Source organism: Lates calcarifer, linkage group LG11, assembly GCF_001640805.2.
Source record: "Lates calcarifer isolate ASB-BC8 linkage group LG11, TLL_Latcal_v3, whole genome shotgun sequence".
Classification (NCBI taxonomy): domain Eukaryota; kingdom Metazoa; phylum Chordata; class Actinopteri; family Centropomidae; genus Lates; species Lates calcarifer.
In genome coordinates, this window is record NC_066843.1 from 10779987 (window position 1) to 10802481 (window position 22495).

The 22495-nt window shown below is 41.5% G+C and overlaps 1 protein-coding gene across 1 annotated transcript; it reads left to right on the forward strand.

Annotated features, from left to right (window-relative positions):
* Positions 1-533: 533 nt before the first annotated feature.
* Positions 534-21897, forward strand: sun1b (Sad1 and UNC84 domain containing 1b). Its single transcript, XM_018680871.2, is given in 26 exon segments — positions 534-816; positions 1242-1339; positions 10105-10293; positions 10413-10529; positions 10531-10673; positions 11359-11610; positions 11780-11914; positions 12364-12452; positions 12454-12493; positions 13299-13381; position 13837; positions 14177-14287; positions 14434-14553; positions 14702-14795; positions 15220-15278; positions 15860-16056; positions 16289-16564; positions 16686-16778; positions 17407-17498; positions 17606-17750; positions 17859-18173; positions 18330-18414; positions 19292-19407; positions 19589-19756; positions 19857-19949; positions 20044-21897. Coding segments are annotated over 26 exon segments (3240 nt in total). The 5' UTR covers positions 534-804; the 3' UTR covers positions 20161-21897.
* Positions 21898-22495: the final 598 nt, after the last annotated feature.

Here is a 22495-nt window from a genome sequence, read left to right on the forward strand (position 1 = left end):
TTGGTCACATGGTAAGAGTGGTATGCAGCATGGCTCACGGCTTGTTAGGACCACATATGTAAAATCAAACTGCCAGGCACAGTTATTACATTGATATTACATAGAGAGTTAAACTGTATGAACTATAATCACCTCATGTAAATCTGCATTTCCAATACTGGCTGTAGTTTAATTGTATGATTTTATGAGGATGTAGTTTGTAGTGTTGTTGAACTGCAGTGCATTACACAGAGGTGTTTTTGTCAGTGTAACCCAGTGTAATTCAACAGCATTACAAACTGCAGCCTCAAAAAAGGCAGAAGGTTGAATCAGCACCTCTCTAGGACAGTTTCATCAAAAACTGAACACTATAACCTTCATGAAGATAGGATTATTGCTGGACTTTTGTATTAGGTTGCATTAGGTTTAGATAGGTGTACCTGATAAACTGGCCAATAAACTGAGTGTATTATGGTAGCATAGTATTTACACAGCCTGTTATAAAGTAGGCTTTACTATGAGATGCTCAACCCTCAGGCTAGTTGTTTCCCGCCCATTGCCTATAACTCAGCTCCACCCCTTGCTGTTTTACTCGGTTTCATAATACTGCCATCTCTCTGTGTGGAGCTTACCCAAGCAGTCACTGTAGGAGTAGCTGTCGTTGTGAGGAGTCTGCTTAATACAAAGGAGAGAGAGAATCGTCCTGTCTCTACCAGCCATTCCTGTCAGTTGCCGCCTGTTTTCCGACCGGGAGAGAAGAGACAAGTCATTCATTACAGCTCCACTGGCGTCTGTGGCCTACGTCAACTACCGGCCAGAGCCAACATGCAGGAAGAGGTCGGGCAGCTCTCATCCACAGTAGCATTGTTGTGTTCCTGGGGAAAGGGAATGTCCAGCGGCTCTCATTAGGGCCTGCTGGGCTTTCTGACATGGTTGTACAATGTAGCAGTAACTGGTTGTTGTGTTTTCTTGGAGAGCAGCCCAGTGAATAGCACTAGAATTGATTCGGGTAGAGGCAGGGAATTTGCCAGTGCTGTATTGTATTTAATGTGTAGATGCGGCTCTGAATTTGTTTTTAAAATACAGCTGCACAGTGACAGAACTTATGCTCAGTGGCAGAAATATGTCTGCAAGAGACAGGCTGAACAAGGCAGTGCATGCATTTTTTTTGAGTGTGTATGGACGTTAGTTTATGTTCTCTGCGTTCCATCATGTCAGCTTTGGCTTAAAGAATCCTATTCCTTGCATCCTGACTCTTGCAGTCTAAACACAGAAGAATGACCATGGATTTTTCACAACTGCACACATACACACCGCCACAGTGTGCTCCAGAGAACACCGGCTATACCTACTCTCTCAGGTGAGATCTCAGTACTGTGCTGCTGTACGCTGACTGCAGCATCCAACAGTCAGACCTGTGGCATTTCACTTACACCCTGCTTGTCATTTATGACTCCAGGCAACCTCAGAATGAGATCCTGCTGCTGCATTTTAATCAGTTTTAAGGCTTTGCAGGTTTAGCATCAACTTGCTACTTCATATTCCATTTACTCTTGTTTTTCCCTAAACAGAGTTTGCTATTGAGTGCTGTTAACCTTAATACTATTATGATAACTGTTGTCAGTTCACTCATGTTATTATGAGAATATAATATACTATAATGAAAGATTTCTAATCTGCTAAATGATTCCAAAGGTTGTTTTATATTTGCTACTTTTGTGGTGGTTTTCTGTTTCCTGTCTAAAGACAGAATCTTCAGGAGCAATGACTCAACTATATTGTTTTTAGGATGCAGCTTTCCTTGATAGTCGAGCCCTGTTTCTCTCAGCTGAGTCAGAGCTGTAATTACACAGATTGGATTTGCAATTAATTTTGCAATAGGCTACAAATACAGAATGAAATGTATTTACTTTTGACAGCATTGTTATTTCTTAACTTTTAGAGATTTTGTAAATTGGTTTACTCTGTTGTCTAAAAAAAATCCTGTGGTTGTGGTTTTGATGACTCAGCCTCATGATTCAGTTGGTATGTGTTTCTGTGCTTAGAGGGGAATTGGGGAGGCTTGCACAGGGTAAAAACAGAGCATGTACCCTAGATTTCTTCATACATACTTTTACTATATTGTACAATCAAGTTGCCTTTGCCAACCTCACCCTCTGTGAGCCTCATCCATGCATTGTTTCTTGTGCACCTCGTCATCACAACTCATACTGTAGGTGTGGTCGACACTTCACCAGGAAGGTCTGTGCATGTGGTGGAATGTTGTTGTCTCCAGTGCTGTCACTGTTGATGTCGGCAGCTTTCAGTACAGAGAAAGGCATTTGGGCGTGTAGGTCAGGAAATGAAATATCACCTTACCCCTTGCTTAACTCACTTTCTTACTTTAGGGAAAGGAAGAGTTATTGCATGACTTCTGTGAGCAGAGACCTCCCATCTTTTAGGTGAAAGTATGAATGTGTCTCGTAAAAAAAAAAAAAATCAAGTTTGAACAAAGACCCCTCATTAGGTTTATAGCTGCCTTGCAGAAATGCAAAGCACATTGTGAAAAGTGCAGTCAGTGGGCCCTCAGTACTCTTTCCCATCCAGCTGAACAAGTTCAGGCTGCGGTCTCTCTAAGTAATTATGTGTCACAGTACGTGACAGTTGTATCAGTTTTCTTTTCTATTTAGTGTGCCAGCAGCTCCTATATTTTTTATAGGTTGTGGGTATGGCATTTATGCATAATGGGAATGGTCCTGTTGGGTGTTTTTTAATGTTGACCTCTAGAATAGCAGGTAATATAGAAGAACATGCAGTTCATGTTGTATCATAGTATAAATGATGAAAAAACACTTAATACCTTCATAATCTCAGGCCAGCTTTGTTGCACACAAAGTGCATTCAGCTATGTGAGATCCAGTTCTAGTAACTAGTCTTATGAGTCACTGTGGACTGAGGCAAAGTGAGATGAATGCACAAAAGCTTGTTTGACACTGGGCTGGAATCTGCCAGGTAGACTGAAAGGCTGGAACAAGCTAATCGTGTCCCTTTGAATGCAGTCAGCTGAGAAGCTATTAATGAACCTCCACAGTCACAACCATGGCCCTGATCCCAGGATTAGACTAATAGTTTATGCCTCTTGACTAGCTGGTTGAGAGATCTGTGGTTTTTATTAGCCTGTGTCTACTGCAGCTGAGAGGCTAATGAGTTCACAGCTCTCATGAGAAACAAACTTGATGGAATTTAAATGAGTAAGCTAAAGGAATTTATATGTCTTTGTCTCCGCTTACAGTGAGCTACTGCCTAGTCACAGTCTACAGTAAATGTTATATTTGCTTCTTTTTCAATGCTGAGAAATATCAACCCTGTCTGACAGCTGATTGCGTCGAGACTTCAGAGGGTGTCGGTACATTGGATGTGTGTATGGCCTACAGCAGTGCAGAGACAGACAGAGTCAGGTGACAGAAACCGTTGGCCCATCTGTTGTCAAAACTCAAAAGAGCAGCGACAAGTTTTGTAGCGCTGAATGGTTGAAGAGAAAGAGGGAAAGGAGGCCAGCCAATCACGTTATGTTTCCATCTATACTCAGAGCTCTTTGGAGGCTCCCACATACCAGGGAGAAGCCGTTACAACCTGGACCACCAACCTGGTGTTAATTTAATCCGTACTGTGCATACAGCGGCGGGAAATGCTTTTAATAACAGATTTATAACCTAACTAGGTTTATATTGGTGAATTGGGAGATTTCTGTGCTCTCTCACTTCCTAACAGCTGCGCTCTCTTTAGTCTTTACTGGTCTGATTCAGTGATTTCAGCTCAGGAGGCTGCAAGGTTTCACCCCATATTCTCTTATAGGTGCCTCAGTGAAGAGGGTTGAAAGAGATGCTGAAATAGATGGAAATCTTATCATTTGAATATATGTGTGTGTAACCTCATACACATACAAGCTCCCTGATAATACCTCTAATGGACAAAAAATGCCTTAAAAAGAAGTACTGCATTGATAAAGTTTTGTGATTTGCATCTCCAAGTGGTGCATATGTTCTTGACACCCTGCAGTTGAGTATTGAGCTCTACCACAGGCTGAGTACACCCATGTCCTCACAGAAAGCAGGTGGGTGTGCTGTGCATTGACTTGTGCAGATCTTTCATATTTTATGCTGGTGGAAGTGGGTCACTGGGGCTGGGGCCTCTGGTTGAAGTGCCTACATGTGATTACTGAACTGTGACAGTAGTAAGTAGCAGCAGTGACCGAGTTATCTGATACTGTTTATGGCTGACTGAATAGCAGCAGCAGATAACTAATGTAAAAGAATTGTGCAGGAGATACAACGTAAAAACACAACCTCCTCATCCTGAAACTGCAGTTTTACTGAGACTGATTTAAAATATTAATTTATTTTTAGAACTAAGCATAAATCTAGAAGAATACATGAATTATAGTTGGTGCTTTCACATTTGTACATAGAAGTTGTGCTCTGCAAGGCAAGGTTCAGGGGCTCTAGCTGAGTACACTGAGTGCCAGCTGGACAGTTGTTGTTCACGCTCCTGTCACAGTTGTTTTGACATCTGGTCTGATTCTGTTGCAGTGCATGCACCACTGGACCAAGTGACAGAAGCTAGATTTTGGAAAGGGTTAAATTTCAGACAATGCAAGAATTATTGTTTTTCAAGCCATTACTGCCGCAATTAAAATGTCCCTGACAAATTAAAAAAAAAAAAAAAATAAAAAACTGAATGTGTCTCCTTGTGTGCATAAGGCATATGCTGAGGTATTGTACATGTCAGAAGCATTTCTGTTTCTGATTTGGCCAGGCTTGTGTTCTTTTGTGTTACAGCATCTGTCTGTTGGAAGTGGTACATGTCCAGCCTCTGCTACTGATCATTTCTCTCAAGCCAGGGAGCTGTTTAGAGTGGTCGCCATAGCAACCATGGCAACATGAAACGGCACGCTATAGCGCTATAGCCTGGACACCACAGAGAGAGAGTGAGCGGGGCAGAAGGAAAGTGCTGTCTGTGGGAGGGAAAATGAGGGTGGGCTGGAACGATCCTAATCACAGTGCCAAATTCTACCCACCCAGAGATAGTTGGATGGAAATTCGAAGGTTCGTCGCTCGGTCTTGGACTCCCAGTTCCTGGCCTCTGGTAAAAATAGGCCTCAGCAGCTCATGAGAAATAAGACTTTCTCCGCTCTGTAGCAGCATGAGGAAACAGGAAGCAGTTTGTGCTACGTTTGTTCTCTGATCTGATGTTTTCCCCACAGATTTCCAGAGGTTCTCACAGCTGTATTTCAGCAAAATATAATTTCAGTAAACACATCGTCGTCCCACAGTGTAGTAGGGAGGAGATTAAAATAAATTGTTGACAATGGCTAACAAAATACTCTGCGCATTTCAGCCACATAACAGCATCCCAAGTTTCTAAAATTATTTGTTGTTGGCACGTATCTAACCTATGAAGATTTAGACACAGTGCTGTTGCCTCAAATTTGCTTGTGTTTGCGATTTTCCCATATATCACACTCTCTGCTGTGTACTAGAGACACAGAAGAAAAAGTGATTTATGTTGTGATTGGATTATAGAGCCAACCAAACTAATTCCATTTTATGAGATGGCAGTTACCAACTCACTGGTGGAAAATGTCATAAATGTGATTTAAAGATTTGATGTTTGACTCCAGACTGTTTACATTTTCAGTGTAAATTTTGTTGCATCTGAATGGTTAATGTTTTGGTCTATTGCACAGTAGGCAAATATTTTTCAGTAACTTTGATTAGCATTAGTTTTTGCTCCTTCGCTCCCCTTGTCTTTTTGTACTTTTGAGGGTATAGGCATTCTAGCAAGCACTTGACATGGCTTTTGTAACCACACTTGCGGTTTTGAAGCTGAGATTTACAGCTCACGTGGTCTCTGTAATCTCTGTCTAAGATGTGTGTGTGTGTTTGTGTGTATGTGACCACAAATGGTAGCCAGTTTTTTTTGTCAAGGGTTTTGTGAGACACTGTTACTAATCGAGCTCACTACAGTAGACATGGGTCCTATTATAAGATCATTTTCTATGCATCCCAACATAATAAACAGATAGGTGATCTTATTTTGTATTCATTTTGATGGTTTCACTGTTGAAGTTAAACAAAGAGGAGAGAACAACTATTGCATTTTCTGTATCTGGCAGACATTTTCATTACATTTCTGTTAAAGTTATTAGAGTTAGTTGATTGCCAGAACCCTGGTAACTATAAAGAAAACAGTTTTAATAGATTAATCATTTAAGTTATTTTTCAAGCAAAAATGGCAAATATTTCCTAGCTCCAGATTCTCAAGGCCTAATTTAGACATTTTTCAGGTAATGCATATTTGCACCAGCAAACCAAAGGCAAATATTTCTTTGAATCCAAATGTCAATTTGGCGGAAATGCAAGATGGTATATCAGCTGAGGAGAGGGTAAAGAACCAGATCATTGTCGTTGCATGTAAACCTGATGTTTATGTCATGTCTCATTGTGTCAATTATGATGGGATCTCATGTTTTTTTTGCATACACTATGCAAAGCAGGCAGTAGGTGGGTGGATCATGACAGGTCCCTTTAGTGACAATAAACCAAACCAGAAGTGTAGACTCACCAGAGGCGATGTTACCAGAGTTCATTTTTCTTTGTCTGGGAAGGATTTAGCTTCAGTGTTTCTCTGGATAGATCTGAAAGAAATGATGACAACCCAGTTTTGCCTCAAACGTTTTGGCAGCTGCTGTGAACCTCATGTTGCTGTAAACAATTTAGTTGCCTTGCTGTCTTCAGGGTACGATATCCTGATGAGCCGGTGAAGAGCAGAAGCTGAATTTTTAGTGGTTTCACCCCACGGGCAAATATTTTCTCAGTGACGTGAACACATTGATAATTTTGCATTTACACTTGGATGAATAGCAGAGATCCATTCGTTCAGTCCGGACTCTTTCTGGAAGATCTTTCATAACTCCAGATGTGCACTTTGAAGTAATGTTAATTTTGTATGTCTGACATAGATCATATCATATCATGTTTGTTTAAAAATTGCTTATCACAATTTCCAGGAACCCATTTTGAACTTTAACTTTTTTGTCTGAACAACAGTCCAAAACCTAAAGGTATTCAGTTTCAGAAACGAATAGAATTGATTCATCAACTAAATGTTTAACAACTATTAATGTGACATGTACTTGAATCTTAGCATTTTGCTGGATCGTGTATTGTGATAGTGTTGTCTTATCTTGCATTATCCTCTGATTCCTGCCAACCTTGAAGCCCATCCTTAGACTTAGATGGACTTTATTGATCCCTTTGGGAGGACTCCCTCGGGGAAATTACGTTTCCAGCAGCAAATACAGACAGAATCCTGCTTCATTCTGTCAACTCTCAACTTATGTGAAAAATAACCGAGAATCAAAACACAAGATACTAACATGTAGATCCTATCTGATCTGATGCTTTGTGTAGTTGTGCGTCGTAAGAAAGCCGGCTATGCCCACTGAGTGTGGGAAGAGTATCAAAGCTTTAGTGTTATGTAAGCAGAGATTCCAGGAAGCTGAATGTCAGGATGGAAGTGTCTTCTTTCTCTATACACTGTGTCTGTCTCTTCATCTGTGTCCATCTGTGTCTTCTTCTGAAAGCACAATGTACGTCTCTATTAATATCACTGATGTGGGCCGTGGGAGCCACCCGGAAGAGAGCGGCTCACAGATCAATTTGGATGCCCAGAACAAGTGAAAAGAGTTTGCAAACTAAACATTGTTTACAGCTCCTGATGAGACAGGCTGGGATCTGCATAGTCATTGTTATTAGATATTGTCTTAGTCCTTAGGGAGCGGTTGCTGGCACCATAGGGAGATACACAAAGATCTCTGACTCCTGTTCGTGAGGTGTCAGGCAGAGCAGAATGTTTTAATAGTTTGTGTACCTGGCTGTAGGCTACACAGACAGACAGGTGTGTTTTCTTTCTCACACACACCCTACCCCGCCCGGCACAGGGCTTCACTGCCCCAGGCACTCAGTCTTTGTCGTTTCCAGTGAACCCTGAGCCATTCTGGTATGATAAACTAAGTTGTGTGTTTGTTTGTATAAACACGAAGGCATGCCACAGTGAAGTTGTTTTTTGGCTCAGGATGGTAAGTGGGCACAATTGTTATTAACTTCAATAACTGTGTTGTGTTCCCTGCAGCTATATATTGCAAGTCAAAGGTTTGTCAGTAAGATATTGTTTTGTAGCACACTCACTGTCTGCTGAACTCACTGGATTAAACTGCTTTTCGGCTCATTGAGCCCATTGAAATGAATTTAATTCTTGAGAGTATGAAACTGCATTCAGAGCATACAAACAAACTTCATTGCTCCACAGCTGCTATCCCATATTTGAATTTTAAATTTGAATAAGATGAGCAGGGTGATGTGATGGAAAATTGATAATCCTGTTGATATCTAGCCCACCTTTGTTCAGGTACATCCTGTTTGCTTTCTCAGTCCGCCGCTTAGACTTTTTCATCTCGGGTCCCCATGTTCTCTATTGTCCTTACATGGCCTCTGGTTCTGGTACCACAGGAGGTGTGTAACTCTAACAGTTCAGCACAAATGGAGATGCATGGTCTGCAGTTACAGATAATTTGTCAATACCTGAAAAGGCAGGTATTCTACATAATTGCACATGAAAAGGACTGGCACATGTGATCATATTCACACTCCTTGGCAAATGCTGAGCAGTAGAAGCCAGTTTTGTTTGTCAGACCGACAGGACACAGAGGGAAAGGTGCTCCCCTGGTCATGTGCTCGGAGAATAGCCAGTTGGAGCAGGAGGCAGGGCAAGGACTAAAGCACATAATTGGCTCTCGGTGAGAGTGTGTAATCCTCAGGGTTTATAGCCAGAGAGCAACATGCACACACACATGTACTGCTGATAGTGCTCAGTCTACAGTTTGTCCTGTGTGCAAGACTCTGCATTAATAGACTCATGCCAAGCAAGGGCCACTGACAGGGACTCTGTGCTTGTGCGTTGAACCAAACAGCCCTTGTTTACACAGTGAAGGTCCCTCCTTTACAAGTGTCTAACAGGAAGTTTATTCTCTGTCCTGCAGTGACAGATAAAGTGGTTTGCTCCTCCTCCTCATCCACCCTCCCCACCCTGTCTGTGGAGTTATTCTGCTTGACCTAGTTGAACGACAGGCTGAGGAGTGTACACAGCCTGCGAAGAGAGTGCAGCGTGGTCAAGTCATTTCAGTTCAGTTAGTCATATTATGAGCAATAACACAACACCAATATTATGTAAGCTGTAAGTAAACACAATTGAGTCTGAAAAAATAGATTGACTGTATGCCTCATGCAAACTTATACCTGCTTTACAACAGAGGAGAAAGAGGGTGCAGTCATTCGTCATTTTTTTAAAAACGTTTTTGTCAGGTTATACCAGCAATGGGGGCTTATAGACATAGTTTCTACAACAGCTCCAGTGAATTTCACAACTGCTTCCCTGTTGCCTGTTAGTCATACTTACTCTGCCAGGTGGGTGTGGCCCTGTGAGTCACAGCTGCACAACCCATGGCAAAGTCAAAATTTAAAACATGCATGGTGTGTTTCCACTTACGGTTGGCTTTGGATTACAGTGAGTGGAGATGATTTTTTTTTATTTTTTTATTCAGACTTGCATGCTTTAAGGATGTTTACTTGACTCTTTTCCCCGATTTAACTTTCAGAAACACACTGTGCCCATTCTTTCTTTTTGTTTTTTTTTTATTATTGTTTTCTCCCTCCCTTGTGAGTGAGTCACTTCCTGTCAGGCCCACTGCCAGTTGCAAGGAACAAGAGCATCACAGCTCTCTGAAAACACTGTCTACTCCTGTGTTTCATTTGTTTTTGTTTGGAAAAAAAAGCCACTGAAGTTGACGAGATAATGATAACACACACACAGGATCATGAAAGCTGCAGGACATCCCTATTCAGTATTTATTTGAGGTTGAAAGTCATTTGAGGCCCAGTTGTTGTCTCCAAATGGATTTCCGTGCAGCAGGCACAAGAAAATTTCCACTCTGTGATTAACTGTTTTGCAATAATAAAACTCTCTTTCTCCTCTACTTTCCAACTTTCCCGCTCTTCCTGCTCTGCTCCTCCCTCCTGTCTCTTTCAGCTCCAGCTACTCCACAGCAGCATTAGAGTTTGAGAAGGAGCACCAGATTGCTCCTGTGTACGAGTCGCCCAGGATGTCACGGCGGAGCCTGCGTCTGCAGACCAGTGCCGGTCACTATGGCAACGAGAGCCTGGCTGATTACTCCCAGAACCACAGCAGCAGCTACACCAGCACCAGGAGAGAGACACGGTGAGACTAGCAATCGGCGCCAACACTCTTGCACTCTTTTTCTAGTTGTCTCGACATGCCTCTGGCATACGCAGAACAAAACTCTCATCTCTACTCATTTCCTGTCACTGTTCCCCCAGGACGCTGCGGAGCAAAAAGCAGCAGGCCGGCTCCAGCTCCAGCTCCCTGTCTTTATCCCTGAGCCAAGCTGCCACACCGAGGAAAGCCCTCTCCTTCTCAGCTGTTAGTACGCCAACTTAACAATAGCAGCAGCTTTCAGGAAAGCAATGCAGCGTCTGATGCCTCCCTACACAGCTCCATCTTGGACCAGTCCCACCTGAGACAACGTACCATCACCACAACCACCACCACCACCTCTATGTCTGTGGATGGACACTGGGGTCAGTTGAATAGATAGAGATTCCATCTCAAATGACCATTAATGATTTTTGCTAATTTTAGAGGTTATTTAAAAAAATCTTTTAATTGAATTCCACCACATATACATCTTGACTTTCTCTCTGTGCAGCCTACATTCATATTTTACTTTAAAGTGTTATTTAGTGAGTTAGTTATTCTTGTTCGTTATTGACATTATCCTAAGGGTTTCAGTTCCCTGGAGAGTTTCCTATAATGTTTTGGTTATATTAGTGTAACTCACTCTGTGCCATGTAAGTTTGTTGACCTAACACTAATGATCCTGGATAACCTGTAATTACTCAAGAGTGAAGTATACCATGAGATAAACTGTTGAGCTGCATGGGAAAATTTGGCACTGCAAAGGCAAAAAGTAAAATGCAGAGGGTTAAAAGATATGCACTTATAATACAAAAGAAACAGTAGAGCCTATGTGGTCATTTTTTCATGATGTTGAGTAGTTAAGTGTGAGAAACAAAGTGATAGAGATTTATATGTAGTTGCTGATATTTAGATATTTACTGTTGCTCATTGTAGCTCTAGCAGTGTTTTCCTTCCAAGTGAAGCAATAGCATACTTAGTGACATCTCTGCATTCATATTTTATGGATTTAACCATTTCTCTGTCTTTTTTAATGTATAGTTCTTATTCATCTCTGTTCTTCCTCAGGAAGGGGCTCCAGCACTGACCATTGTTCTTCAAATGTCAACGGCGACACCAGTGTGTCAAAGTCCCACACCTCACTTGCCAATGGTTACATCTGCAAAGACTGCTCTTTACACTCTCAGGAGATGGACTCATTCATTACACGGTCTTCATCATCATCTCAGGCTGCAGAAGCATCCACCGATGCCCTCTCCACCTCAGCATCACCTTTCACAAGTATATACTCCAGAGACAGGAGTCGGAGGAGCAAGACAGGTGAGACTGAAATGTCGTATTTGAAATGTAGACTGCTGTTCTTCCTCACATTTGTCTTTCTAAATGCTTAAGTTGTTGGAGCTGGAGGGTTGAAGACTAGTATGTCCATATCTTAATCCAGCTGTGATAATGAGAATATACTGTAATTGGTAGTGGTGTCTCTCTCTAGGTGTCCTGGTGTCTATGTCTAACACATGTATGCGATACAGCAAACGAGCCCTGGCCCCCATAGTGTCCTTAGTCACCCTGCTCTTCAACAATGTGCTCTGGCTGGGTTCAAGGGCAAAGAGCCCTCCAGGAAAAGGTATAGAACAAGAGATGTTCTTCACTCTTTCCATTACTCGTCATTCTCTCTTTTTCTTCCTCTGTCATTTACAGCAGCTACTTTTTCAGATTCCCTCAGATTAAAATGAGTCTTGGTGGTTTTAAGGAAAAACTGACAGGTTTTATGCTCGTCTGTCTTTTGCAGCAAATTTAAAATCTCTACTCCTTCATGGTTTCTGCCTTAGCAGGAATCTGATCATCATTAATGTCTCTGGTTGGGTCTATTTCTATTTCACATGCAACCATTTCCTCTTATCGGGCTTTCCATGGCTTCATGTCATTTTCTGTTCTTCGGGGGATTTTCCTGTCATCCACTTCTCTCCCCCTTCATTTTATACCACCCATTTTTATCTGTTCTTTTTTGTGTCTCTAGCCATGCCTCGAGTGTGCATTTTGACTAACAGTGAGTGTGGGTGGTTTTGTCACCAGGTGTTCTTGCTTCGTTTTCGGACTCGATGAGACAAGCAGTGTCTTCCAGTTTGTCCCAACTGTGGCTGTTTAAGCAGACCACTCTCCATCAGGATGATGGGCCACAGGGCTAATGGCTATGAAGGACAAGGTACCAGCTGTTACTACAAAGGGCAAAGATCAAGGGTCACAGCTCCTGACCTCCTCTGCTCCTCTTCTATTAATAAACTTTCTTTTTACCATTTCCCTCCTGTGTAAGGAGAAAGGATTCTCATATTTGGATAAATATGTAGACTTTCTTTTAAAGCAGGATTGACTTTGAAGAATCTCTTCATCATCTCACTGTTTCTCTCTGTTCATCCAACCTTCACTTTCATGTGTTATCTTTCTATTTCTGAAGGAGGAAATATACTAGAAACAAAATTAAAACTGTACACCACCCAAAACACCATTTCCTCAAACTGTCACTTAATAAGTTGCATTTTGATGTGAATCATTTAGTTCACATGAGGTTGTGCACGTGATGACCACTCAAGCAGAAATAGAAAGACTTCCTGACTCCTACTTCACTCCTCAGATGTGGTGCACTGACAGTTTTGGCTAACATGCACCTATTTCCATTTACCACAGTGTCAGCAGGTCAGTTTTATTTCTAGTATACTGCTGATTTAAGCTGGTTCCTTTCACAGCTACAGAAGAATTTAATCGACTCTGTAGCCTAGGTTTCACTGCAGTTCTTCAGCCTTGTTTCTAGCAGTTGTCACTGTGTATGCTGTTAACTGCTTTCATGCACTTCTGTTCTCTTTTTCTTCATGAAGACCTAGAGCTCCTCTGACATCACAGTGGTGACATGCACATTTACTCTCCCTCGTCATCATCCTCCTCTCATTTCATCATAATTTTCTCACACATCATGTTTTTGTTATGTAAATAAATGTGTTGTGTGTATGTTGCAGCTCACTCAAGTTTCTGTGGAAGCATGAATGTGAAGGATCTGGTGACTGAAGATGCATCACATCTTAATCTGAATGGTTCCTCTGTGTAAGCAGACACACACACAAACCACACACACATGCTCTCTCTTTCTCTGTTTTCTTGTCATGATTGACAGAGTTAATGATATGCATGACCTGTGTGAGGATCAGCAAGCAGGGGTTGTGTGAACTGCTTTAACTGGTCAACAGCACTTTCGACCGTTGTGACCTGCAGTTGCTTTTCTTTCACTCAAGTTCGTAGCTTTAAACCATTACAAGGGGCCAGTTTAGCACCAGAACTTAACCTAAGTAGAAATCGTTCCAGACATTTAAAAAAACCTGCCTGTTTTTTGTCTAGTTTTATTTTATTTTATTCATTTTTTGCACTCATACAAACAGTTATAAAAACAGATAACAGAAGTGAAACAGACATGTCAGAAGATGTCAAGTAGCTATAAGCTCTTACAATGGACAGTTTCTCAATTAAGAGTTCAGTTGTTTCCACTCTGATCAAAGCCAGTGCAACATTTGGATAATGAGGCTAATAACTGTTAAAGTGAGGAGAAAGAACAAATTTGTTTGTCGGTCAGGAGACACAACAGGGACAAGGTTTTTTCATCAAGCTTTGCATGGTGTGCCATTACACACTTTTCAGAATGTGCATGCAAGTGGCCCGCTTCTGATTTTCATTTCATACATATGATTTGTTGTTCTGTATTTCAATTTGCTCTGCTTTGATTGTTTGCAGAATTTTTTTTTTTTTTTTTACTATTCTTTTAATATCTTCACCAGTTCATTCATACATCCTTTGTTTTTGTGTTTTCTGTTTTGCTTGCCATCCATCATTTTTGCACACACAGGTGATGACTGTAAAGGGAAGCAGTATTCTGAGACACACACCATCACCCTCACAAAGTCCTCCAGGCGTCAACGCCTAGTGGGGGCACTGTGGAGCGTCCTAGCATACGCAGGTTAACCACCACTTCTCTTAATATTGCTGACAGTCTGTAAATATGCTGTTACAAGGACAAGTGTAGTACTGATAACTTAACATGTTTGTAGGTACTATTCTCATGTGCTGCGTTTAAAGGTTTTCTTCTTCCATCTTGTCTTGCAGGTTACTGCCTCCTCCAGCCAGGCTACTGTGTGGTGAGAGCAGGGAAGGCTTTAGGGTCAGGGGTCGGGACAGTGGCACAGAAGCTGCTCTCATTGTTCTGGATTCTCCTGGCAGCTCCAGGTTGGTGGATCTTTTTTCTCATCTTTTTATAAAAACAGATCCTCTGCTACTTTCTTGGCCAACATTAATTGCACTGATGAACACTGATTGTGATCTCATTCTCTGTCTGAATATGTTTTTTTCTATATGTTTTTTTCAATCTCACCAGTGAAGGCAAGCAGGGGACTTCTGTGGTTTCTTGCAACTGGATGGTACCAGCTGGTGTCTCTCATGTGTCTCCTCAACGTCTTCTTTCTGACAAGGTAAGAGACAGACACAGTTAGCTACTGAACTGATGAGTGAATATTGGACTTTCATTCATCAGGTGGTTAATACCACAACTCTAAATGAATGCCAACATTGCTCCATTACTGCTGAATGTGTACATAAAAAAATAAATAAAATCAGTTATTGAAGGTTTAAATGTTCAAAATGTCAGATTAAGATTTAATGAGACTTTTCATGGGAATAAAACCATTAATTTCCAAATATATTTACACTTCCAGTAAAGCCATTTCATAGTTGACAGCATCCTTGATAGTTAGTCTCAACAGATTATGAGCTGCACGTTTCCCTTTGAGGACTTCTGACAGTATAGATTCGTAAAGGGTATTTTTCTTTTGAAATTAAAAGCATGTACTCCTGTCAGTTGTGTGTTAATCTGACCTGTGCATGACTGTATTTCAGATGCCTTCCCAAACTCTGGAAGCTCCTACTGCTCCTTTTGCCTCTGTTGCTCTTGCTTGGTGAGTTTATGAGAACTCACAGTGCTCATTTCCTTTATCACAGGTGTAACCCATTTATGTAGAAAAAATCAGTCTGTAGTGAGCCAGTAGATGTTATAACCAGCACACATCCCCAGAGTATGCTGACACATCCAGTACCAGATTCAGGTCAGCCTCTCTGGGCTCCTAGTGAGTTATTTCATTCTGTGGCTCAGCCTCGCTCACACATATTTACGTAACAGTGAAACGCAAACACATTTATTAAATCTTTGTTTACTATGTTTCTTCACTCTGTGCATGTGTTTGTTCCAATACTTGCTGAAGCTACTGTGTATGACTAGATTGAAGGAAATATTAAGCCCAAGATGCCATGTTTTTTCACCTGCAGCTTTACTGAACATTAAATGTAAATATCACAGAAATCTTGTGAGTTATTTCATACATATTTCAGCCTGTTTGGTATCTGTGATCTTGAGTAGAATTTAAGATATGTCTCTAAAGGTTCTGACAAAAGGTTTATATGTTGCAAGTTGTTTTGTTTGTTGTGATTGACCAGACATCAGGTGAGTGAGGTTTAATTTCCACTGTCTGTCTATATGCAGCTCTATGGTTGTGGGGTCCGTCCACTGCTGCCCTGCTTGCCTACCTCCCAGCCATAAACCTAACTGAGTGGCGTCCTGCGTCTCCCTTTACCCTCTTGTCCAACTTGGTGCCAGCTTCTGCTCCAGTTCCTGCCTCAGTCCCCACACCAGAGACTCTACTGGTGCAGACCCCAGCCACTCCAGTCTCACAGGCACCGGTAAGATAAATAACACAAAAAAGTCTTATTATAAAGCGATGAGTGAATGGGATGATCATGTTATATCAAGTTATCCTACAGGTCAGACATTTTCAACCAAAGACTCTTTTTAATGAGCACAGTGCTTTTGCCCTGTTGACTAATGCACACAAACACTTTCTATATAGATACTTTTTGTATCATTTCCACTCTTGTCCTCCTCTGTGTTCACTCCATTTCTCCTCTTCCTCAGCCGATCCTTCCACCGGCGGCAGTCTCGACTGTGGACTTGGAGCGTCTTGAACGTGTGGAGCGCCAGCTAGCCCTGCTGTGGGAGCGAGTCCAGCAGGGTGACCAGAAGCAGGAGCAGCGTCACGGGGATGTTCTGGGTCTCTACAGCACCCTGAGAGAGCAGCTACACACTGAGACCAACAGGGAGAGCCTGGGACTGTGGGTTTCCTCCCTGCTGGAGCAGAGGCTCGGCGTGCTGCAAGCAGAGCTGGAGCAGGAGAACACACATATAGCACAGGTAAGGGGAATGAGTATAAATTCATGTTGTTCCTAAAAATGTAAGGGTTGACTTCAAGAAATTTTTTGCTTAGAGATTCACATGCATCTCCCTTTTTTCTCTTTATCCCTGCTTCACACAGAATGCAGAGCAGCAGAAACAACAGCAAGAGAGTCAGGCAGCGCGGTTGGCTGACTTAGAACTGCTGCTCAATGCTCTGGCTGCCAAGACTGAGGTACATACAGCAGATTCACTGTTTCTCCACAGAGAAAACACCTTGAAAACATGCCTACAGAATGCATAGAGAAATGTGGAAGGTGGCTTATTTATTTTTTTGTATTTTTGTTGTTTTTGAACAGACTGAGCACACATTGATTTACATCACAGTAAAAGTTCCCAGTATTACCCTTTCACCACTAAGTGGATGACATAAATCAAACAAAAGATTATAATCTATTAAAAAGGACACAGTGAAAGAGCAGAGGTGAAATGGTAATCATTAACTAACTACGAACTGACAAAGAACTGTTAGAATAGCATGAGATTATTGGATGCGTACCACAGCCATAGAGAAAATGGTGTTGAAAAGACAAAATATCCTGACCGGTTCAGACAGATAGAAGGCAGATCTGGTTGTTTTTGTGCCACGTCTGTATACAAAGAAACAGTGGTGCTGTATCAAATGTCTGATGGATGTGTGTTCCTGGAAAGTTCTCATGAAGGCTGACAGGCCAGAACAACTTTTCCTTCTTGAGGCAATAATGTCCCTTGTTTATCTGTCATTGGGGGTTTTCTGGACTATGAAAATGAAGTTGTTTTCTTTGCGCTCTTTCGGTAATGTTTATTTGTGGTATGTGTTGTAGGAGGTGCAGCAGAAGCAGCAGCAGTATGAGCACGAAAAGGTGGAAAAAGAGAAAGAGGTTGTCATTTCAGCAGCAGACACAGCTCCTGTCAGGTACAAAAATCGAGACATCTTTTTTAAACATGCTAATCACATTTTGTAAAGTGAGCTCTTCAGAATTATGGTGACTTATATGACAGTAAATTCTGTTCTTTACTCAGTGTGGGTGTGAAGCAGGAGGACCACGATGCTCTGCTAGCAGAGGTGCAGAGACTAGAAGTGGAGCTGGGTAACATCAGACAGGACTTGCAGGGTGTTGCAGGGTGCAAGGGCAAGTGTGAGCAGCTGGATGCACTGCAGGAGACAGTGAGTAAAACAAACAATGTGATAGTCGACTTTATCTGCTGTGAAGATTTTCCAAACATTCAGTTTCCATTACATTTCTTCTCATATTTCTGTGTGTCTCTCTCTCAGATATCAGCCCAGGTGTCCTCTCAGGTGCGGAAGGAGTTGCAGCTTCTGTTCTTTGGCAGTGGTGGGTCAGGAGAGGAGCAGGGAGAGGTGCCTGAGTCTCTGATCCACTGGCTGTCCCAGCGCTATGTGAGCACACCAGACCTGCAGGTTTCACTGGCCGCACTGGAGCTGAGCATCCTGAGAAATGTGTCCCTGCAGCTGGAGCTTAACCGAGCCCAGACCCTGGGTGAGGCCGAGTCTCAGGCCAAGTCCATCATTTCAACAGTAACTGGGACTGTCCAGCACACTGCGTCTGCTGAGGGACTGACAGAAGAGGTAATGAACGCACACTTCCTTCTGTCAGCATCATCATCACGGTGGATCTCCATCTTAATCACATAATCTAAGCAGAGCTCTTTATAAGTGTTGGTTTGCCATGTGTTTGAGGCTTTTACTTAATCTTTAACCCTTGTGTCGTTGTCTCTCCCCCAGCAAGTGAAGCTGATCGTCCAGAACGCTTTGAAGCTCTACTCCCAGGATCGAACAGGCCTGGTGGACTACGCCCTGGAGTCTGGCGGTAAGAAGGAAACCTCACATTGATTTCAGGGCCCGTCCATGCCAGGCCTGTATACAAATCAGTAGTTAACCTTATAATGGGTAGAAGGGATTAGCAAGTTAACTGTTCCGTAACTCAGTACTGTGCTCTAATGTATATCGCTTATGTAACGAGGGTGCAGGCATTAGCCAGACTTGAGGACAACAGGGTATTAATAGCAAAAGCTTAGACTCCATTGTCAGGTCTGTTACTGAGCACTCTGTTGACCTACATGAGAGATTCACCTCACAGTAAGAGTGGGCATTGAACCCCTCTATTAGCCTAGTAGCTCAGACACAATAATCACACTCACTTCTGGTGTCTGACCTAAATACAGCAGTGTTACTTTTCTCCTCACACATCAGTACCTGAATGTGCCTGTCTGAGCAGTTTGTCTCTTATATTCTTAATGAAAACAGTCTGGGAAGTTTGGAGTTAGAAGGCGAGTTTACCAGAACTCTGTAGCCTGCTCCTCATCACTGCTTGAGGCTAGTGGCTCAAGGTTACATTAGCTGCTACTACAGCAGTATTACACAGCAGAATCACTTACACAAAGTTTTAAATTGCATTGTGAGTAATAAAAAAGGCACCAGTGTTTTAACAATGCAAAGCAATGTGTGGAATAGAGATAGATATGTAAACAATGAATCTGCAATATATAAAACCAAACTGCAAACATTGCACACAAAATGAATTAAACATTTCATGCTGCTGGCTTGATAATATGATAAGGTTTGAAACTCTACAATCCATTAATTATAATAAAATCTTTTTTTATATTACCTTAAACTTGTCAGTGAATGAGAATTTTACCTTTCAGAATAATTACTGTTTCCTGTTTTCTTGTGTGTGTGTGCAGGTGGCAGCATCCTCAGTACCCGCTGCTCTGAGACCTATGAGACCAAGACGGCCCTCATGAGTTTGTTTGGCCTGCCGCTCTGGTACTTCTCCCAGTCTCCACGCGTTGTCATCCAGGTGAGTCTCACCTGTGAAATATCCAAGAGACATTTCTATTTTGCTGATAATGGAAACATGTTAGGTCTAAAATATTGCTGTAATTTAATGGTTGATGGGAAACTGGTTTGTATGAACACTTAGTCTTGGCAACTGTCATAAAACTGATTTTGACATTTGTTCCCTCACCTCCCCTCTTCAGCCTGATGTGTACCCAGGTAACTGCTGGGCATTTAAAGGTTCTCAGGGCTATCTGGTGATCCGACTGTCCCTGAGGATCCTGCCCACATCCTTCTGCGTGGAGCACATCCCCAAGGCCTTGTCCCCAACTGGAAATATCACCAGCGCCCCTCGCAACTTCACTGTTTTTGTAAGAAACACACTTGACATAAAACCTAAGAGCTGGACACAATTTAAAAGCAAGCATCACTTATTAATGGCTGATTTCACCAATGTTTGTTTATATTCAGGGTCTAGATGATGAGTACCAAGAAGAAGGGAAGCTGCTGGGACACTACACATACCAGGAAGATGGAGAGTCACTGCAGAGTTTCCCTGTTTTGGTAACCGTAGAGACCTTTCCCAACTTATTACAATTAAAAAAACAGTTCTACATCTGTGATGACATGCTGAATATTTTACCCTCTTCTCTTTCAGGAGCAGAATGACAAGGCCTTCCAGATCATAGAGGTGCGGGTGCTGTCTAACTGGGGTCACCCAGAGTACACATGCCTGTACCGCTTCAGAGTCCACGGAGAACCTCGGCCTCAGTGAACCAACCAATACCATACACATTCATATACGACATATCACCCTATCTGTATATAGCTCTCGCCAACTTTGTAAAAAAAAACCAAACAAAAAAAAAAAAACAGAGGGGACTCGGATCATAATTTGTGGACGTTTTTGTATGAAAGCCATGAAGACACGGAAGTCGTGGATTGTTAAAGGAATGTGCCCAGACTGAATCATGAACATGTTTTTTAACATTGAAAGAATCGCAGAAAAGTCTGTATGCGGACTGTCGATGTCACGGAGGAGGAGCAGAACCACGGAAGAAGCTAGAAGTCCCAGTCCCCTTTTTTGTAAAAGGCCTGTTGCACTGAATTAGCCTGTAAGGGCTCCAGGCTCCACTGAGTGGACAAATCCATCCCCTTCTTGGCAGCTTCCACTTCTACAGGAAGGTGGATGCTTGAAATGGGGGATTACAGACTCATCTCCACCATTTCCTCACACACTGTATCTCAGTCTGATTTTTGGTTCTTGTCGTTCATCATCTGTATTTAACTTAATTTTCCTGGTAGAGTGTACAGTACTATTTTCAGGATCAACGCCACTGCACCTTTGTCTGTGACGATGTCCAGGCTTGTTACTCCCTTTGTTGCTGTCAGGTCTCTGCAGTGACTTGAACTGAGCTGTGTGGTCGGCCTGCTGGACTGGAGCACACTCACAGTGGGTTTATACTGGACATGTAAAGTTCACAACATTCAAGGCTTGGCATCATGCATCCACATAGCCATAACTAAGATTTGTTTCTTTGTTTTTTTTTTTGGAAACTGAACATGCTGCCTATGGACAAGCTCTGAATGTTCTCTCAAGTGGAGGCTCAATGCAAGTCATCCTTTAACTACACAGCAACACTATATAACCACTGACCTGCGCTCTTCATTATGTACATTCAACAAAAATATGTGTATGGTTATGGATGGATTCCAGGATTAATACTAGCATGCGACTCTTCCAGAACCATACTCTCTGACATGCATCATGAATTTACAAGAGAGTGTGTCCTCTCTGAAAGTTTGAGTCCTGAGCCTGGATCTCAAATTGCAAATCAATGTTGAACGCTAAATAATACAACTTCTGTAGACAAGAGTGTGAATTTTCTTTTCCATTTCTATGAAGAGGAGACTCTCAGTGTCCCTCAGCTAACGTCCTCATGTGGGCTCCCTCTATTCTGAAACCCTGAAGGAATGTAATCTGTATATTTTATTGTTGATAGTTGGTCCTTTATAATATCTGCTTTTATCAGTGTTGCTTTATAAAAAAAAATCATCCTGTCATTATCATTATTGTTGTATTACTACTATTATTTCTACTGTTACTCATTGTGTTGTTTTGTTTTTTTTGTTTTTTTGTTTTTTTTGGGGGGGGGGGGTTGTTGATAATGTCAGCGGATGCACTGCAGCAGCTTGTTAGAGAAATGTTTGGCACAGATCTTCACAATTTGTTTAAAGATGGGGGGTGTAGTCACCAATTTTGGTTGCAAATATGGGGAAATCTAAAATGTTATGTATAAAAAATGTTTTCTTCACAATCTTATTTATTAACAAGTCAGTTAGTTCCTACAAGATATGAGTTACTGCAATGTATATTTTGTGAAAAGCTGTTCAGTGCATTTTGGAACCATCTTGGGACTTTTTTTTTAAGATAAATGGCTATTTTTGTTCAGTCATGAGATGACTTAACTGCTTTGGAATATATTCCAATAAAGACTTTAATTTTGAAGAATTTCCTATAAATAATATGATAATGGCCAAAGAATAATATTACTATGCAGTTTTCATCAAAATCTTTCTTTTGCTTTAATATATTTGTTGAAAAAAAAAAAGAAAAATCCCTTAAATATTAACTTAAGTGTACTTCATTTACATTTAGACTTTACTGAGAATCATATTTACAGGAGTCTGAAATACATTTTAAAGGTAAACTGTAGGAGACAAAACAAAAACGACTCAGTTACTAAATAATTCTCATCCTCCTTTGCTGCAAGTGCAATAAGTGTTAATTTAGAATGAGCTGTGTTTATCTATCTACGATAGTGAAAGAAGTATTCAGATCTTTAACATGTTAAAAAAATCTTCATTTGCAAAGTAACTAGTCACTAAAAATATTTAATAAAAATAGTGGAGTACAAAATACAATATTTGCTTTTTTTTGCCTCTGTAACTGTAGTGGAGTAGAAGTGCAAATTAGCAGAAATTTGAGGTGATGTAATTCACTTCTTTCCACCATTTGTTTTATATATTAAAGAACTGATTGGTAACGGCTAATACCTCGGAAATTCTTATCTTTTCATTGTTTCCCCAAGAGTTTATCATGAGGCAAA